The sequence below is a fragment of the Neophocaena asiaeorientalis genome, unplaced genomic scaffold (genome assembly GCF_003031525.2).
Source record: "Neophocaena asiaeorientalis asiaeorientalis breed wild unplaced genomic scaffold, Neophocaena_asiaeorientalis_V1.1 scaffold681, whole genome shotgun sequence".
Lineage (NCBI taxonomy): Eukaryota > Metazoa > Chordata > Mammalia > Artiodactyla > Phocoenidae > Neophocaena > Neophocaena asiaeorientalis.
The window spans coordinates 903,484-922,511 of NW_020172271.1; the positions used below are offsets into that span (position 1 = coordinate 903,484).

A 19,028-nucleotide genomic window follows, 5' to 3' on the forward strand; every position below is an offset into this window, starting at 1 on the left:
GGGGGTGGTAAGCAGTGGTAGGTGATGGTAACTCATTAATCTTACTTTTTAACCAGTCATGTGTGAACCCTGAGCGGTATTTTAATGTTGCTGATGAATATGAGTGCTTCTGAGATCAGCACTGACAATGAAAAGCACTTTGAGGCTATAAAGAGGTTGAATATTCTTGGGATGCCCTAAGCATAAGCATCTAGTTCTGCCGGAAGCCCAGGTACATCAGACGGAAAAGGAAGCATTTGCCTTCCTTCCTGCTGGGAAACCCTCTCCCAGACCACACTCTCCCTCTCTATACCTCCAGGCCCCAAGAGAATTGTGTTGGCAGAGATCTAACCCACCATGTTTGGCTGCCAGCCCTCCACATTCACACATCTATCAATGCACCACCAGAAGTCATCTTCTGACTCTCCTTTCCAGGCAAACACAGGAAATCCTGAGAAAAAAGAACAAAGAGAAACCATTAAAGCCTGAAAAAAGGGCTGACCCTAAATTTTGGCAAGAAGATGCTGGTTTTCCCCAATTCCAAGCTCTCTCGTTCTGCTATACTTCTTGGGTTGACTTTCTTCACTGATTAGTATTGTCTTCAGTCCTTTTATACTCGTCTTCGTCTTTGGTGGTCATTTCACTCTTGTTAGACCAAAGAGGACAAACAAAAGGGCCAAGAGTATGATGGATGCTAAAAGTATGACTAAAGGCAAAAAAGAAGGAACCAGAAATATGTACTTCTTCATCCAGTCCAACTGGAATTCTCATCATTTCCCAACTACATTTTGATCTTTCTTGTTTCTATACTTTAGTCATCCCATCCTCTGCATCAGGAAAACTCTTACACTCTTCTCCCTCTGTTCAAATGTTGTTACACTTCATTACCCAGTTAAGTATCATGCTCCTTAAGGAAGCCTTGTAACTCAGCTGAAAGTGATCTCACATGGAATCTGAACTTTTATAAGTCCCTTGTTGGTATACTAAATGTGGGTTTATGATCTGTTGTGGCATTATCATATATGCCCTTGTATTATCATTATTTATATATGTGTCTTTTCTCCTTAACCACAATATAAGATTCTGAGGGCAAAGACACTCTCATTTGTCCTTAAAGTAGGTCAATAAGCATTTGTTGAAAAAAAAAAAGTGAAATGAATGTATATGTACAATTAATTGGACTATATGTTTATATATGTGTACTTTCTATACATATTTTATACATTAATAAAAATTTTACAAATGAATGACTGTAAATGAAAGAACAAATAAAATGCTCAAAGTGCTTGCAAAAAGAGAGGTATGCATGCACTATAGAGCTTTCCCAGAATTTCTCAACAGCTCTGAAGCAAGTGTTTGGTATCCTGATCCGTGTTGGGCTATCAGAGAGTGAAGGCAAGAAACTGGCAAAGTCCAAACTTCTCTATTTCTTTTGTCCTTCAAGTGTCAGTGGCTGTTGTTATCAAATATTAATCTGCCAGGTCAAGTCCTGTTTACCACTGAAGCAGAGCACCAAACATTAACTGCTGAAAACCAGTCGGACCACAAAATTATGCCTGAAGCATTTTCTTTTCTAATCCATATGACCTTAGACAGTGAATAAGGTTCACTGGTGCTCTGACAAGGCAAAGCATTAACTAATAATGGAATATTAGACATAAGAAGATATTTATGACTTCTTAAATATCTATGACTGTGACTGTAAAGCAACACAGTTACCTCGATTATATTTAACAAGAGAAGCCCAGAAAGAGGGCAAACTCATCAAGAATAGGGACCCACCAAGACATGTAAGCAACCTAAGTGTCCATCAACAGATGAATGGATAAAGAAGATGTGGTGTATATATACAATGGAATATTACTCAGCCACAAAAAAGAATGAAATAATGCCATTTGCAGCAACATGGATGGACCTAGAGATTATCATACTAAGTGAATTAAGTCAGAGAAAGCCAAATATTACATGATATCACTTATATGCGGAATCTAAAAAAATAGTATAAATGAACTTATTTACGAAACAGAAAGACTCACAGACACAGAAAACAAACCTATGGTTACCAAAGGGGAAGGGGGAGATTAACAGATACACACTACCATATATAAAATAGGTAAACAACAAGGATTTACTGTATAGCATAGGGAACTACATTCCATATCCTATGATAAACTCTAGTGGAAAAGAATTGAAAAAAGATAGATAGATATATAGATATAGATAGATATATAGATATAGATATAGATACACAGATACAGTGAATCACTTTATTGTATACCTGAAACAAACACAACATTGTACATCAACTATACTTCAACTAAAAAAAAAAAAAGAATATTTCTTTCAAGACAACTTTAAATGTCAACTTTCCTTACAGATATTTATTGAAACAATGGAACTTTTTGGAAACTTTAGTCAAAGACAAAGAGAACACACAAAAGATCTTACCATTTTCTGCTAGAGCAGCAGCCACTTCATTGAGAGTGGAATAGATATTGCAGGCAGCCCATCGGCACTGTGCCCCCAGAGCGCCCAGAGTTTCCATAAGCACCTATATTAAAGAGAAAGCAGGAGATGAGCAAGCATGGGCCAAACAATTGGTCAAGGAGATTAAGTTTATATATTTGACAATGAGAAAGTACATTAGGAATAACTAACGCCCATGATTTTCAAACTGTGCTTTACAGAAACTTCAATACTTTGAGAAGAGGGCAAGGGTTGGGGGTAGGCATGGGGAAGGCTCCAGCTGAGCTGTATGCTTTTACTCATTTAACATATTGGGCCTCCCTGTAAGATTTAATTAAACCAAGGCTTTCAGTGCCAAACATCTTTTTAAAAATCACAAATTTATAGATCTGCTTCTCCTTAGGATATAGAAAGCTGCAAGAGAAGCTTCCACCTCAACAAGAAAAAGCTGGATAATCTACAAAACCATAACTTTTCTTGAGTACATCAAAGAGCTAAGGTCATAATGCAACGAAGGAACTCCAAAGAGCAACAAATCCCTTTAAGGAGAGAGGGAACACTGTTTCACCCTTGTCAGAGCACAGAAGGAAGAGGTGGCTGCCATACATCACGGTAAGAAAAAATTAGCTAAAATTTTAATGAATTAGTAAAGGCTGAGTGTGGGAAAGTATGTCAGTTTGGAACTTCTTGTAGCCCCAGGCATAAGGAGAGTTCATACTCACATGCAAGCTCTTTTCTAGGGGTTTCCAACCAGGGTTCACAAGAAAGATTGGGGGCAGGGAGCTGATTGGCTGTGCTCAAAGATTAAGCATGAAACCTCGGCACATCTCCACAGTCTTCTCTCATAGGAAGCAAAAGCCTTAAACTGTAGCAAGAGGAGCAGGAATTATGCCTGCTACCAGGGACCAGGCAAAGAACCATTGCTTCTGGGGAAGGGTGGAAGCAAAAACTCTCTGCTCCTGGGGGAGTAGCAGAAAATCCTCTTGGGCCCAGGACCCTACACTGATACAAAGTAAAAATCTGCTACCTCTCCAGGAGGGACAGGAAAATATCTCTGCTCAAGACCTACCACCAATACAAGGCAAAATTCGGCTGCTACAGAGAGGAGTGGCAGGAACACTGAAAAAGTCCTACCCTCACAGAGGCCTGCCTAACACAGAGGCTGGACCAGAAAATCTAAGAACCCCACTTGCCCTCACCTTGAGCCTAGCTCCAGGAAACAAGGAGTAGCAGTCGTGTGCTGCAGCGGGAAAATGCACTTGAAGACAGAGCCCCCCTGTGGCAAGCATGTGCAGAAGCCGCTGAAAGCCCGAAGGTGAAGTGCAAACACTGAGGAGTACGAGAGCCCTCCAGCCTGGGGGAATTTGTAGCCTTTGGTATGGAACAATAGAATTGAAATCCAGCCCAATTCATGACAATAATGGAAAATAATATACTACCATTCAATGTAAAATTGCAAGGCATGCCAAAAAAAGTGAAAAAAAACCCCAACCCATTGTCAGGAAAGTATTCAAGAGAACCAGACTCTGAGATGAGATACATGTTTGATCAGACAGGAACTTTCAATTAACTATGATTAATATATTTATGCTAAGGGATGTAGTGAAAAAGATGGACAACATCCATGAACAGGTAGGGAATTTCAGCATAGAGATGGAAACTATAAAAACAAGTCAAATAGAAGTGTCAGAATTTTTTTTTTTTTTTTTAAAGGATCAGATTTAAGAATTCTTTCATTAGGCTTATCACCAGACTGGGCATATCTAGGGATAGAGTCAGTGAACTTGAAGATAGATCAATAGAAATCACCAAACTGAAATACAGAAAGAAAAAAGAGTGGGGGAAAAAAGCAGAAGAGAGCATCTAAGATCTATGGGATACTATCAATGGCCTAATTTACAGAAGGAGAGAACAGGGCAAAAGATATATATGAAGAGTTAATGGGCAATTATTGTTGAAAATTAATGAAAGAGGATCCAGGAACAATGATATCCCAATAGCAAAGAGTACACTAGTGTACAGATCCACTAAAAGGAAAAGGAACCAGGGCTCCTTGGAGAAATGGCTGATTCCAGGGATAGGACAGGGAAGGTACAAAATGAGCTTAGATCATCTTGTACCAGAAGCAAGGAAGTGCTCAAAGAATGAAAGGGATATGTCAAGAGACAAGGCACAGAAGCAAGACTTCAGGGGTTCCTCTTGGCCAAAATTGGAACAATTTTTATCATAATAAATAATGATAGTAATGGATTATAACCCATTAAATAAAATAGGAAACAATGACTCCACACAAATATAAATACATAAATGAATGAATAATTGGAAGGTTTGATGAAGAATGGGATATTTACATAGTTTCGTATTACTACCTCACAAAATGCTTATTAATTACAAAAGGGGAAAGATAACTTTTACCCTAGAAAAGTCTGGCAGACACCACCTCCATCAAGGGATCAAAATGAACATCAGTTATGGGACAAATCGAAAACAAGTGCCATCTGATAGGATTAAATGAAAAAAGCACAGCATCTTTTTCTACGTACTAAGGACATACTACAGAATAATTTGTCTATAATCTTCAAAGTGTCAAGGTCATGAAAGTCAAGGAAAGACTGATGAACTACCCAGCACTGCAGGAGACTAAAGAGATAACAATTAAATGAGACCCATAACTATGGACAGGATCCTTTGGTTATAAAAAAGTATTATTGGGACAATTAGTGAAGCTCAAATGGGACCTGAGGATTAGATGGCAATAATGAATCAATGTTAATTTCCTAATTTTGAATGGTTGTACTGGTTGGACAGGAGAATGTTCCTGTTTGTAGAAAATATACACTAAGGTATTTGTGGGAGCATCATAAGGCTGGCAACTTACTCTTCAATGGTTCAGAAAAAAAAGTTATCTGTACTGTATTTGCAACTTTTCTATAAATCTGTGTATATTTCAAATTTTTAAAAATTATTAAAATAAGTTTAATCCACTGATTTGATCCTGACTTGCTTTCACTTCAGTTTGTAAGATGGAGATAGGCTTCTTTACAAGAAGGTAGTATAGGGACTTCCCTGGTGGTCCAATGGTTAAGACTGCATTCCCAAAGGAGGGGGCCCAGGTTCAATCTCCGGTCAGGGAACTAGATCCCACATGCCACCACTAAAAAGATCCCACATGCCGCAACTAAAGATCCCGCGCACTGCAACGAAGATCCCGCATACCGCAACTAAGACCCAATGCAGCCAAATAAATAAATGAATAAATATTAAAAAAAAAAAAGAAGGTAATGTACCACCCTACTGCTTCGATTAAGAGCTCTTTTAACATGCATAAATCTTTGGTGACAAAGTTTGTTTTAAAATTTCCTGACAGTGCTTAACTTTGGGTACTGATAATTTTCATTTTAAAAAATTTGTATTTTCTAATATTTATATACAAAATAAAAATTCTAATTAAAAATATGCTCTAATTAAAAAAAATACGTGCAAACAACTCCACTAGGCTAACTCTCTCACATAATTCGTCAAAGGCCACAGCAGAACTACTCATATCTTAATTTCTTTACCTTTCAATATCCAATCCAATTTTTTCTATCCTATTTTAATTTTCACCTTAAAGAATTTCTGAATTTCTATAACTAGGATTCCTCAACATGCCAAACAAGAGAATGATACTGAGACTTACCTACAAAGCAATATAAATTAACTAGAAAAGTGAATGGGACCAAGAATATAAGAACTATTTAAAGAACTATGAGTCAAGACTGCTGGCTATTAGGGCTCAAGCAGAAGTGAAGGCAGGTAGAAGTGGGAGAAGGACAGAGCTCAGAAGCTGGTTTAACTTGACTTTAAATCATTACTGTTTAGAGAGAGTAGCTAAGGAATCTGGTTGGAAGGAACTATGGAAACACACCTAAAAAACATAAATATTTAGATCCAAGTCTATTAGAAACATGGACAGGAAACTGTTAACTATGACAGCTATTTCTGGAGCATGGGATTATAGCAGACTTTTTCTACATTATAGATTGTGGTAATGCTTGAATATTATAAAATGAACATGAATTACTTTTGTAATCAGAAAAATAAAATAGAGATTAAAAAAACAAAGCAAAATTCCTTTGTAATTATTTTTTTAAAGGAAACAGAAAAATGTGGGGAGGGAACAATAAAATAATATTAAAATTGGTAAACTAATTTCGATTACTCCATTCAGGAAAAAAAAGAAAGTAACCTTGAAGAGTGGTAATGTTTATGAGCCAGGAGGTAAAAAAGAAACTAGATGTAATTTAGCAACATGAGACAGTACAGAAGCACTAACTATTTTAAGCCACCACACTGAAGTCTCATGCCCCTGACTGGGGAAGCCCAAAAAAGGTTCCAAGAGTGTTTCTGCCTTGATTCATTAGTCTATAGCTCCAAAAAGTGATAGCTTTTCAATTTATTATACTAATTTTGAGGTACCAAGGTATCCTTTTCCTCAGAGAACACATAACCCAGAAAAGTCTCACAGGGAAGATGCTAACAGTAGCTGTGTCTTGAGGAATCTCTGCTATTCTGAATAAGGAATGTGGCCACATAGCGTTGTGCTTACAAGACAATCTTTCGGAAGAGATCTAGTCATACAAATGACCTGGATCTTATAAATCCCATAAAAGAGTCCAGACAATTTCTTAATACACTGATTTCCTGTAGTGGTCTCATTACGGTTGGCAACTTAATATGTATCACATCTTTGATGATGACAATTCTAAGTCAGTGGTTCTCAGCAGAGGAACTTTGGAAAACCGTGGGGGCATTTTTGGTTGTCATGGTAATCGGTAGGGGAGTGTTACTAGCATTTAGTGGGTAGGGCCAGGGATCTTGACATTTCAAAAGTGTAGGACAGTCTCCTAGAACAAAAAAACCATGCCATATCTGGTATAATTTTCAAGCGTTCCAATGAAAAGTTCACGTGAGTGAGAAATCTATTTATAATTACCTGAGTTTAGAACTTTATTCCACTTTACATATCAACAAAGGTATTGTTGTAGTTTTAATACAAAACAATAATAGTTTTTCCAAGAATGCAACAAGTGTATAAACCAAGAGAAAACTCATATTTTTGATATTGTTGTTATTCAGAAATTTACAAAAAGTTGTTTATAATTTCAGAAAATTATATAATTTGTCAATATTTCTCTGATGCTATGGAACCAGTAACACATTTCTATGTATATACATTTGTAGCACTCACATTCAAATAATGCTATAAGTAAGTACAAATATCTGACTATTCAACTCTACTTGGACCCAAGCACTTACATATTGAAATACACATTATTTTATTATAAATTGCTTTCCTTTTATTCTTCCTTCATATTTCAGTAAGATTTTACATTTATTTCTTAAAAATTATATGTACCTAGCTATGCTATATCTGAATTTCATTTCAAGAAAATACTGGGCCGTTGCAAAACATATTTTTTAATCAAAAGGGGTCAGTGAATCTGACAAGGGTGAAAATTACGGATCTAAACCAACCATGGTAACCCCAGTTCCTTTGCCAAGACTGGTGGGGCATGAGCATGTGATCCAGTTCTGCTCAGTGTCATGACAGAGAACCCTGGAGGATTTCTGGGAAAGGTTTCCTTGCTCTTGGGAGAGAGGAAGAAATGGTCCTTCTTCCTCTTCATGTCTGTCTGGGATGGCTTAAACAGCTGTAACCATCTTGCTATCAGCCCGAGGATGAAGTAAGCACAGAGAGGAGGCAGCTCCAAGAAAATCACGGACAGATGAAACTGAGCCCTGAGAGCCTTCATCTGAAGTCCACCTTACCTCTGGACTTCTAGCTATGTAATGTCATGAATTCCCTTACGTACAATCCAGGTTGAATCAGGTTTTCTCTTATTTGCAGCTGAAAGCAGCCTAACACAGAGGTGCTGTGTAGAAATGACACTGGAAGGGAAGATAAGGGGAAGCAGTGGAGAAGACTGGAGAAAGAATAAGCTTGGGAATCAGATATATTGAAGTTTAAATCTCGATTCTGTGGTTTACTAGCTGTATAACCTTGGACAAATTACTTAAACTCCCTGAGCTTCAGCTTCCTCATTTATAAAATGGAAACAGGAATATGTGCTTTTACATGGCCATTATGAGGGTTAATGAGCGCTTGTTAAGCTCTGAACTAGTGCTTGGCATGTGCCAGCCCTCAATAGCTGGTGGCTGTTATTAACTATTGTTATGCAGAGAAAGGAAAAGGACTCACAGCAGTCTGAGCAGTGATGTGTGTGCAACCCACAATTTTGGCTCCGGCCAAAGGTTTCTCTCCTTGAGCTCTCTTCCTCAAAGCCATCAGTGCCGGCATTTCTGAAAAGGCCCAATACACATGCAGCAATTTTAGAGAGGAGGGATGAGAGGTAAACAATAACAGAAAAATGTACTCTCTTAAGATAAGATCCTTCCCCAAACAGGTTCTCTGTTAGATTAAGTTTCTCAAGGGATCAAAACATTAAACTTGATTTTTCTGTTATAAGAGACTTCCAGAGGTAAATGGTCCAATGTTTAATTCCCTATATCCCAGTCCCCCTTATCTAGTTTCTCTCCCCCTCTTCCTTGTTCCTTCTAGACCCTCTAGAGTTTACTCCCTCCCCACAGTGTTTCCTGAGCCCATATTTCTTTTGTTATAAGTATTCTTCAAAATCACACTGAAATTTCACAAACTACTAGAGCCCAGGATGTAAAAATGAATTAACATGGACAAAAAGACACAGGCAGCTTGAGAGGAAAAGGTGTTTATTTTCCTTACCTTGTTCAGCAATTTCAATTTCTCTTCGTCCAAACTCCGCCTGTTTGATGTTCTTGACACAGAAGTCACTGCTTCCCTTAGAGTTCTTTTGCTGCTTGTCCCTGGGAGATGTCTCATCATCAGAGCTATCTGTATATGAAGCAGCTGGAATGACAGAATAAAATACCTTTAGGGGAAAAAATGGATTCCTCTAAAACTCCAAACCGTGGAGTGAACTGAGGCTTTTCTAGTAATCCAGCACCTTGTAAATTTACACATTTGGTAAGCAAGCACCTAAGTGGCACCAAGGAGCTGTCTCAATCACCACCCATGGAAAGTGCTATCCGCAGGCCAGAAAGAGGAAGCTGAGAGACATTGCCAAAGACATCCCCCCTGGGTAGCATTAACTTGGAATCTAAGGCTAACTTTATCTTCAGAACATGCAGAAGTCCTTGAAAATGAAAAAAGAGAGAAGTTATACCACTGTAGCAATAGGTTCAAGTTCTTAATGCATGATCATGGTGATTAACCTATGGGTTTCTGGGATCCTAGCTACCCTTCCCTGCTTGCTGCTCAAACACCTGATGTAATTTGTGTTTCAGTACAGTAACTGAACAGATAAGACCTAGAAAACAAGGAACCCATGGGAAAGTAATTAAGAACCACACAAAAAGTGTTTGTCTGACAAAACAGAGCTTTCTTTTTTAAGACTGGCTCTGATGAGGCTGAACTATGCCTGCAGACCCAATTAGACATTGACAATGAAGTATTCAGTGTGCTCTCCCTTCTTGCTGGCCTCAGTGGGTCCTGCATTAGGCATTTTAGATTCCCAGAGAAGCAGATAAACCCTCTTTCAGTATAATTAAATGCTGTGATGACTAATCCATTTAGCAACATACACTAGAGGGTGGAAGGTCTACGACTTTTGATTGTGGCTAATAGGCAGCTACGGCTGCTGCCATTCCCATGTTTGACTGAGGTCTTTTTAGTCTTCATATAATTCTGTAGTTGCTAATCACTTGCTGGATGATTTGAAGTAATCTCTTTCTTTGATTTATGTTTAAGTTCCTGAGGATAGTTTCTTCCTAAGCAGTCCTCAAGGTTTTGAGGGGAGGAAGGTTGGGGACATAAAGCACTGTCTATAAAGCATTATATATTTCTCAATGAGGTAAGAAGTACTTCCATCATTTTTAAGGGGAGAAAGCTACAAAAGCTCAGAGCTCCTAGGGTCTCCTGATCTACTTATATCCAGAGAATTAAGGCATTTCTGGGATTTCTTAGCAAAGGGTCTATCTCTGGGAGGGCTGTAAAAGGCAAGTCTGACCTTGCCCAGTTAATCAAGCATGGTGCTACAAAATGTTTGGGCAGCAGGGGCCCGAGTGTCTCTCTTGGAGCTGGAAAACTGCCCTAGAGCAAAGTCCTAACACGAGGCAACAAGAAAGAACATGAGCACCCGGGGAGGTGGGGGAATTAATAAATCCCCAAAGGGACTTTTGTTCTTGAAAGGAGATAATCTGTACAAAAAGTCTATGGTTCTCCCTCCTAGGGTGAGTGAGAGCTCAAAGTACCTTTGGCAACAGAGCCCAGAAACAGTTGCCTGGGCAGTCACCTGTTTCACCAATCAATACTCAGAAATGGCTTATGAGTCGGAGGCTTAGGGGAACCATGCTTCTATCACCTGGGAGAAGAAAGATAACAGCCATCCTAATCCTGTCCAAATTTATAGAAAAGTTGCTTTTGAAGAAAGTCTTCACATTCAGAGTATCCTGAAATTTCAAATCCTTTTCCAGAGCCATGATGATTTTTATGCTCCCTAATGGCCATTTAAATACAGTGGTTAAGTGTTCTGGAGTCAGAGAGATTTTGGTTGAAGTCTCAGTCTCTGCTTCTGGGTATAAAGTAGAGGTGACACCAGAACCTTTTTCATAGGGCTGTAAATTCATTCATGTATTCAGTCATTCACACATTCAGTTGTTCAGTCAATGAATTTTATTGTGCATCTACTATGTACCAGGTACAGTCTAAGTGCTGGGGATACAGGACGGATATCGATTGTCTTTGCCTTCATGGGATTTTCAGTCTAGTAGGTGAGTCAGACATGAAATAACTAATTACAGAATTAATTATTTAGAGTTTTTCTTTCTATATGGTTGTAATATGTGCTATGAAGCAGACTATATAATATGCAGACATGATTTGTCAGAATCAAGTTGTTGAGAAGATTAAATAAAATAGTGTACATAAAGTGCTTAGTGCAATGCTGGCATAAAGTAATTAAGCACTCAGTAAATGATACCTGGTATTATTACTGTTTTTTGTACATATTTTTAATTCAATACCAAATATAACATCTTTAAGGGTTCTTACTTAGCTCTAGGATTTTGAATGGGAAAGGAATGACATACATACAATATTATTTAGCAGTTTCTTTTTTTCTCTACCTCCGTCATCTATTAATCTACCCAAGCAGCAGGTGGTTGGCTGGCAGTGATGAAAAAGGTTGAGACTGGAGTCCTAACTCTACCCAGAATAGCTCTCCTCTCCCTATGCCTCTTCAGCTTTTAAGGACGAGTCAGGGGAAAAAAGCCAACCAAACAACAAAACCCCCTAAAATTCTCCTTAAGAGAAGTACTCAAATTTTTGGTTTTCTTCCAACTCAAAGAAAAAAATTATTTATACTACTTCCCCTTTCTAAAGGGAAAGAACTGTATTTTCTTTTCTTAACAGTAGTCAACTGGTTATAGTTAGTTCAACCAATCTTTTTCTTTGAGCCAAAATGGATTTGTTTTCAAAGAGCCCTTTATACAGACCTGTTATCAAGTGAGATCCAAAAGTATCAGTTGTCTAGACTGTACTAATATTGAATGCAAAATGGCTGACACACTTAGACCAAGAGAATGCTATTGTTGCAAACACAGTGGAAAGATTATTCCTGAACTAACATAACATTTTTTTAAATCCATAACTCATTTCTGCCACTATATTTAAAGTAGCATATTCATGAAAATAGTTGAGATTGAATTAAAAATTCAAATAGTTGAGATTGAATTAAAAATTCTAAAGTGTTTGTAATTGTCAGCACATTATGAAGCCCAGAGTCATAATTTAGTTAAAAATGAACAACCGATAATCAAGACAATCACCTACTGAAGTACAGGTCTGAGACCTTAGCTCTAGCTTCACCTCTAATTGGTTAAGTGACCAATTTTCAATTTATCCAACCATAAAATAGGGAGTATAATAGATCCTCTCTCTCCCCATGCTCTCCCTTTCCCCTAACTCCCACCAGAAAAATCTTATGAATAAATGAGATAATCACAAAAAAAGGGTTCAATTTCTAGGTAGAAAAGTAATACAAAGTACAAAATAACTCTTTCATGGGATGTTCTCTTGTTTCATGGTACCTCAGAATCAAAACATAATTTGGTGAATCACTAATCCATAATCTATCCCATGGAACTGTCATACATATGTTCTATGGCTCAAGCCTGATTAAGCCTTACCTCCTAGAAGCTGTGATATTGTGGGTTATTGCTAGGAGAAGAAGCAGTCAGACTTCTGGCTGAATTAGTCCTATCAGGCTATTCTGAGTCAGGCAATTCCTCTTGGACCCAATCTATTCATTTGGTAATAGAATAACAGTAATGACCTTTGTGTCAATGTGCAGCAGATTTCATTGATAACATTCTAGAAATATGTGAAAAGCTATGTTAGCAACCAAAATATAGACAAACAAAACTTTGTTATTTGGAAAAATCTGAAAATACTTCAAGCTTTAGAAGAACCAATTATGAACTAAGGAACTTTGGTCCTCTTTCCTTATCCTTAACCAATTAACTCACTGCAAAGACAGCTTTTTCAGAAATATATCACTGAGAATGATCTGACTTTGAAGAAAAGTCTCTTCTATTCATTTGTTTTTAAGGGTTTTGTGCTTAGAGAAAGAGTTTTTGGAAGTTTGTTTTTTATAAAATAATTTCAAGGATTGATGTAGCCCCTTTCAGTCTGGGTTCCATTAGAATTAAGCCCTAATGTCTTGGAGCATCCACTGAATATATGAATTAACGCCTCTCCTCTGCATCTAGCAGGGTACTAGCTATGATCCATCCTTTGAAGAACCATCCTTTCCTGTGTTCTGTGATTCCCAGGAGGAGCCTGGTTGAAAAGGCCAGAAGAGGTTCCTAAATAAAAGCACGGCAAAACTTAGTATTAGGATCATTAGGAAGGGAGAGTACGCCACAGCCTAAGTAAGACTCTAAGTATCTTCAGAAAAACAAGCACTTTGGACAGGAAGGTATCTTTTTTTGAAATGTCATAAACCTTCTAACTCTTCACATACAGAAAGTGTATCAGAGGTATATACTCCTTTACAGGGGTGTAAAGTCGTATAAGAATGTCTCTGGACACCTTTCCCCAATATGTATTTATTGAGCACCTCTTATGTGTCAAACACAGTTCTAAGTGGTGGGAAGAGAGCAATACCAAAGAGATAAAAATCTCTGCTCTCATGGATCTCATATTCAAGTAAGGGAAGAAAGACAACAATAAATTATATGTTATATGATAATAAGTGCTATGGAGAAAAATAAAGGAGGAAAATTTGATAGGTGTGGGGTGTCTGTACAATTTTAAAAGAGGATAGGTCTCAGTGAGAAGGTGATCTTTGGTTAAGAACCTAAGGAGGCAAGATACCCAGTGAGGGTATCCTAGAGCATTCCAGGCAGAGGAAATAGCAAGTGCAAAGGCCTTAAGGCAGGAGAAGGCGTGGCATGTTTCAAAATAACAGTTAGTAGGATAGCACGACTGGAGTGAACAAAATAGCCAGGGGAGGAGGAACGTTTGGGAAATTAGAGATGTGATTAGAAATATAATGTGAGGGTGGATGGTATAGGGTCTTGTAGGCCATTGTGAGAACTTTAGCTCCTACTCAGAGCGAGACTGGGAAGCCACTGGAGGGTTTGGGGCTAAGAAGTGATACGATCTGACTTATTTTAAAAAATGAATCTGGCTGCAGCATTGAGAATAGACTGAAGAGGGGCAAGGTTGGAACTCAGCAATTCAGTTTTTAAGACATGGGAGAGCTGAGATGCCTATAAAACATCCAAGTGAAAGGACTGAGCAGGTAGTTGAATATCTGGGGCTAGGGTGCAGAGGAAAGATTTGGGCTAGAGATAAAATCTGAGAATCAAACACCAATATATGGTATTTAAAACTATGAGACTGAATGAGTTCCCTTGGGAAGAGATAAACACAGAAGGGAAGAAGTCCAAGGATCAGTCTTTGGGGCTCTAACAATATTAATTTCTATAGTCAATTAGAATATAACATATGCTGCAAATGGGTTCCAAGTTCTTACTGACATGCATTTGCATATCTTCTCATATTTAGAAAGCTGTAATTTTGTTATTCCTGGCTTTTCATTTGATGAGTATGGAGCTTTTTCTGTGTTACCTCATATAACTTTCCCATTGCCTCTGTTATGAGCATTTCAGACTGTCAGAGTTTTCCAGGATCCCACAACAAATCACACACTGATCAAAGCCTAGAAACTAGGTCTCTCCTAACTCCCAGTCCAAGAATATAGGCAGTAGGCATCTCCATTCACAGTCTGTTTTGTTTTTTGGTTTTTTTTGCGGTACGCGGCCCTCTCACTGTTGTGGCCTCTCCCGTTGCGGAGCACAGGCTCTGGACGCGCCGGCTCAGCGGCCATGGCTCATGGGCCTAGCCGCTCCGCGGCACGTGGGATCTTCCCAGACCGGGGCACGAACCCGTGTCCCCTGCATCGGCAGGCGGACTCTCAACCACTGCGCCACCAGGGAAGCCCCCACAGTCTGTTTAAAAGGGTTTGACAATTGCTCATGTGGAAACAAGAGAAGGTAACAGCGTGTGTGACACAGCTGCAAACATAATCTTAGGTTTCATTTGAAAAGCATTGAGTTTATGGAAATAACACCTACTACAGATTATTTTGGACCATACCAAGAATATTATATTCACAGGCATAATATTTTTAAAAGGACACAATCTGGAATATATCCAGATGAGGTTAACCAGGACAGTAGGATGCCCTCCAAATCAGGCAGCCAAATATGGTGATTTTTATTTCTAAATAAAATCTTTAAATTTTAGGGATTGTATAAGAGCTTATTGGGAGCTAAATTACTAGATCAAGCAAGGATCACCCTATGATCGAAAATGCTCCCAAAGAGGCCAGATGGCCATTTGTCAGGAATGCTATCAAGGTAATTCCAGCATCCAATGGGAAGCTGAATAATTGATCTTTAAGTTATTTTCCAAGTCCAGGATGTTTCGACTCCACACTCCCAAACTCAGTACCCTTAAATGGATATATAAGGTTGATAATTTTTTTTACTATAGAAATGGCAATTTCACATAGTTCAACCTAAAAGGTCCAATCTATGCAGGGTGGTGACATCAGTCAATATCACTCACCAATGAGCTATACCAGGCAACTACGTGTTCAAAAGCGACAAACACACTCTTCTGGGTAAATAGAGATTTTGTAAGTACCTCCCTGCATAGGGGACTTCTGTGGGAAGGCAGGCATTGGTTTTCTCCACAGGAACATAGTTGGAAATGTGGGTCCCGTGTGTAGGGAAGAGATTGAGCTGAAGTTAAATTTTAGTACTATTATCATTTAGTTATCAATCTTTAGATAACATGCACAAACTCAAGAGTCTAAAATGTACACACTCTTTTACAATTCACATTTGCACAACTATTATACTTTCCAGAGTTACAGTAACTGGCTCATCAATTTTCAACCGTTATTGAAAATTATTTATTTAATTTAATTATTTATTATTCTGCTGGTTATTTTAGCAGAATAAGTTACAAAATTTGGTATCTTTAGACAAAAATCCCTAGGGATTTACATTATGTGATTGTGAGGGAAATGTAAAACAAGAAATGTAAAAAGTGTAAATAACAATCTACCCAATCTAAAAGTTAGTGTCTCAAACAAGCTTTCTTCAACTTTACATAACAAACACTACTTTCCTATTTGTGTGAAAAACAAAATTTCAGGTCAAGATGAAAATTTTCTAATGAATGTTCTATTTATAATATGAAGAGGTAACTAGGATAAACACTCAGCTTCCTACCACATTCCTACATAAGAGCAAAATAAAATAGCTCCATATTAGATCAGACGTATACTGGGCACTGTTGAACAAATGGTCAATAGCTAGTGGGAAGCAGCTGCATAGTACAGGGAGATCAGCTCAGTGCTTTGTGGCCACCTAGAGGGGTGGAATAGGGAGGGTGGGAGGGAGACGCAAGAGGGAGGGGATATGGCGATACGGATATGGGGATATACGTATGCATATAGCTGATTCACTTTGTTATACAGCAGAAACTAACACAACATTGTAAAGCAATTATACTCCAATAAAGATGTTAAAAAAACAAAACAAAACAAACAATCAAAAAACAAATGGTCAATGCTGACAGAAGGTCTCACATGTTAATATTCATCTGGCATTAAATGATAACTCAAGCCCAGGGCCCATATATTGGAATTAATGCCACTGCCAGGAAGGAAGGAGTAACAGACAATACAATGTCACAGCTTAGAAGAGAAGGCAAAGGGCTTACTTGAACTAGCTACAATGATTTCACTGTTTCTCGGGGCAATTAAAGTTTCCCAGATGGATGTAGGGGGACCCCCCTCTTTTATTTTCAAAGAATGGAAAAAACACAAGTCTTCATACTTGCTGCTCAGTGAAGGTCATCAGTGAGCAACATACTCTCACCCTCTGAATAAGTCAGAACTCAATTTCCTTAATCACCCTCTTCTGCCTTTATTGGAAGAGGAAGCCTCTGTTAAGCTCCACTCTGAATCCCCAACAGGAATCCAAAGATTCCATCCAGAATTTTGGTCCAAATTTCCACTGAGAATCAAAGTGTTTATACCAAAACATAGGTTTGATTACGCTTAATTAGCCTGGGATAGACAGGAGGGTCCGTTGATCATACTTAAGTAGCCTCCACAAGTGGGTCCATAGCCGTTCAGTCCTCACCTGAGCTATAGCTGTCAGTAGATGACTGAGAAATGGAGCGAGACAGAGAGCGACGTCCAATTTTGGTGGGACGTTTGTTGAATTCTTGCTTCTGGTCAGCAAACTGGATCTGCTAAGAAAAAGAACTCTAGTTACACAAAGGAAAATAACCTCCATTTTGAGACAGCAATTCAAGGCTTGCATTATAGGATCTTACCTTCCCTCATAGCTGATCTGATTGCACTAACCCACATTTGGAATGTTAAGACTCTTTGGAGAGAATGATTTTTCATTCTTTACCTACTCTGTTTCTATGAAATTTCTATGAAATTTAAATCCTGGAACCACTCTCTGACTATATACCTTTTGCAATCAAAGAGAGAAGGGGATGTACTGGTTAAAATAGAAAGTCGAGTCATATTCAGAAATCCTTCCTATAGTTTAGCTGAAAATTAAAGCTGGAAAGAATCTTTGAGACTATCTATTCCAATCTTCATATATCTAAGATGAGAAACTGCAAGATACAGAAAGGTAAAGTGACCTGCCTTCAGGTTTTAAGATTCTCAGGAAATAGTATGGTACAATAGAAAAAAAAAAAGCTTTCTATTCATATAGAGCTTTCTGGAACTGCATTTAAACCCTGGTTATGCCACTCATTAGCTATATGCTGTTCATCAAGGTGTTTTTGTGACCCTCCTCTTCTGGTAAATACAACAAAAATGAAAGAACTTACTTCAAAAGTTTTAGAGGGTCATATGCAACAATGTATGCAAACCGTGAAACACAGCAGGTGATTCAATTAATACCTGGCTCCCCAACTCCCACCCCCTACAAATTCACTGTTCTTGTAACTCTTGCAGGTAGTCACTCTAGCTTTTTAAAGGCTTTCTAAAATGCATTAATTAGCTTTTCAGTACTAATAAGTATAGTAAAAATTAATCTATTATTAAAAAAAATTTTTAATTTTGGCCACGCCCTGCAGCTTGCAGGATCTTAGTTGCCCAACCAGAGAATGAACCTGGGCCACAGGAGTGAAAGCACAGAGTCCTAACCACTGGACCACCAGGGAATTCCCTAATTTATAATTTTTAATGTTTGGTATCACAAAATACTAAAAGCCACAAGGTTGATAATTTGTTAACTATAACAGATGTAGGAGTGGATAACTGGACTGAATATGTATAAACAATATTCTTGGAGGTTGCATTTTGGACAATATCTGATCATGATCTTTTTGCAATTTTATCTCTTTTTCCTACTGTTCCAAGTTCAGCTGATACTTTATAACACTTCACATCAAAGCTCATATCATTATTCAACAAATATCTTTCTTTATTTTTCCGTAATTGAATGTTTGCATAATTGCTTAGATGTGGATCCATTTGGTGTGGAGGCAGGAAAAATCAAAGATCTGACAACTGATTCTGCCTTTCATGATAAAAAGATGGTTCCTTGATGGGCAGAACACAGATACGGCATACCAGAATGAAAGCAGCAACTGTCGGCCACATTTCCTGCAGTTAGAGGTAACTACTGAGTCATTTGAGTATTCAGACAAGGGGACCAATGCCAAATCAAATTAGCTTAGCATGCCTTTTAGGGGAATTTATAGCATTTTCATAGCTATAACAACAAATATAGCCTGTGTAGTACTTTAGAGTTTGCAAATTGTTTTCAGCAATAAGAAAATTCTTTGGATTAGAAGCATTTCCCAAAATGAAAAATGGCAAAATTAATTATTTTACTGAAGTAGCAATTTATTCCAAAAAGATAAAGTGCCCTTTTATGCACTTCCATGGGAT

At 38.1% G+C, this 19,028-nt stretch overlaps 1 protein-coding gene across 5 annotated transcripts in view; it reads right to left on the bottom strand.

Annotated features, from left to right (window-relative positions):
* Positions 1–19,028, bottom strand: part of AHCYL2 (adenosylhomocysteinase like 2) — a 164,369-nt gene that overhangs the window by 30,815 nt on the left and 114,526 nt on the right. For 3 of the 5 annotated variants that reach the window (XM_024762806.1, XM_024762815.1, XM_024762808.1), the window contains exons 2-6: positions 17,248–17,359; positions 9,227–9,370; positions 8,687–8,787; positions 2,428–2,530; positions 336–430 (exon numbers count right to left, since the gene is read on the bottom strand). In XM_024762806.1, coding sequence (XP_024618574.1) covers positions 336–430; positions 2,428–2,530; positions 8,687–8,787; positions 9,227–9,370; positions 17,248–17,359 — 555 coding nt within the window. The remainder of the gene's footprint in view (positions 1–335; positions 431–2,427; positions 2,531–8,686; positions 8,788–9,226; positions 9,371–17,247; positions 17,360–19,028) is intronic. The other 2 variants (XM_024762807.1, XM_024762824.1) reach the window with 1 other exon arrangement.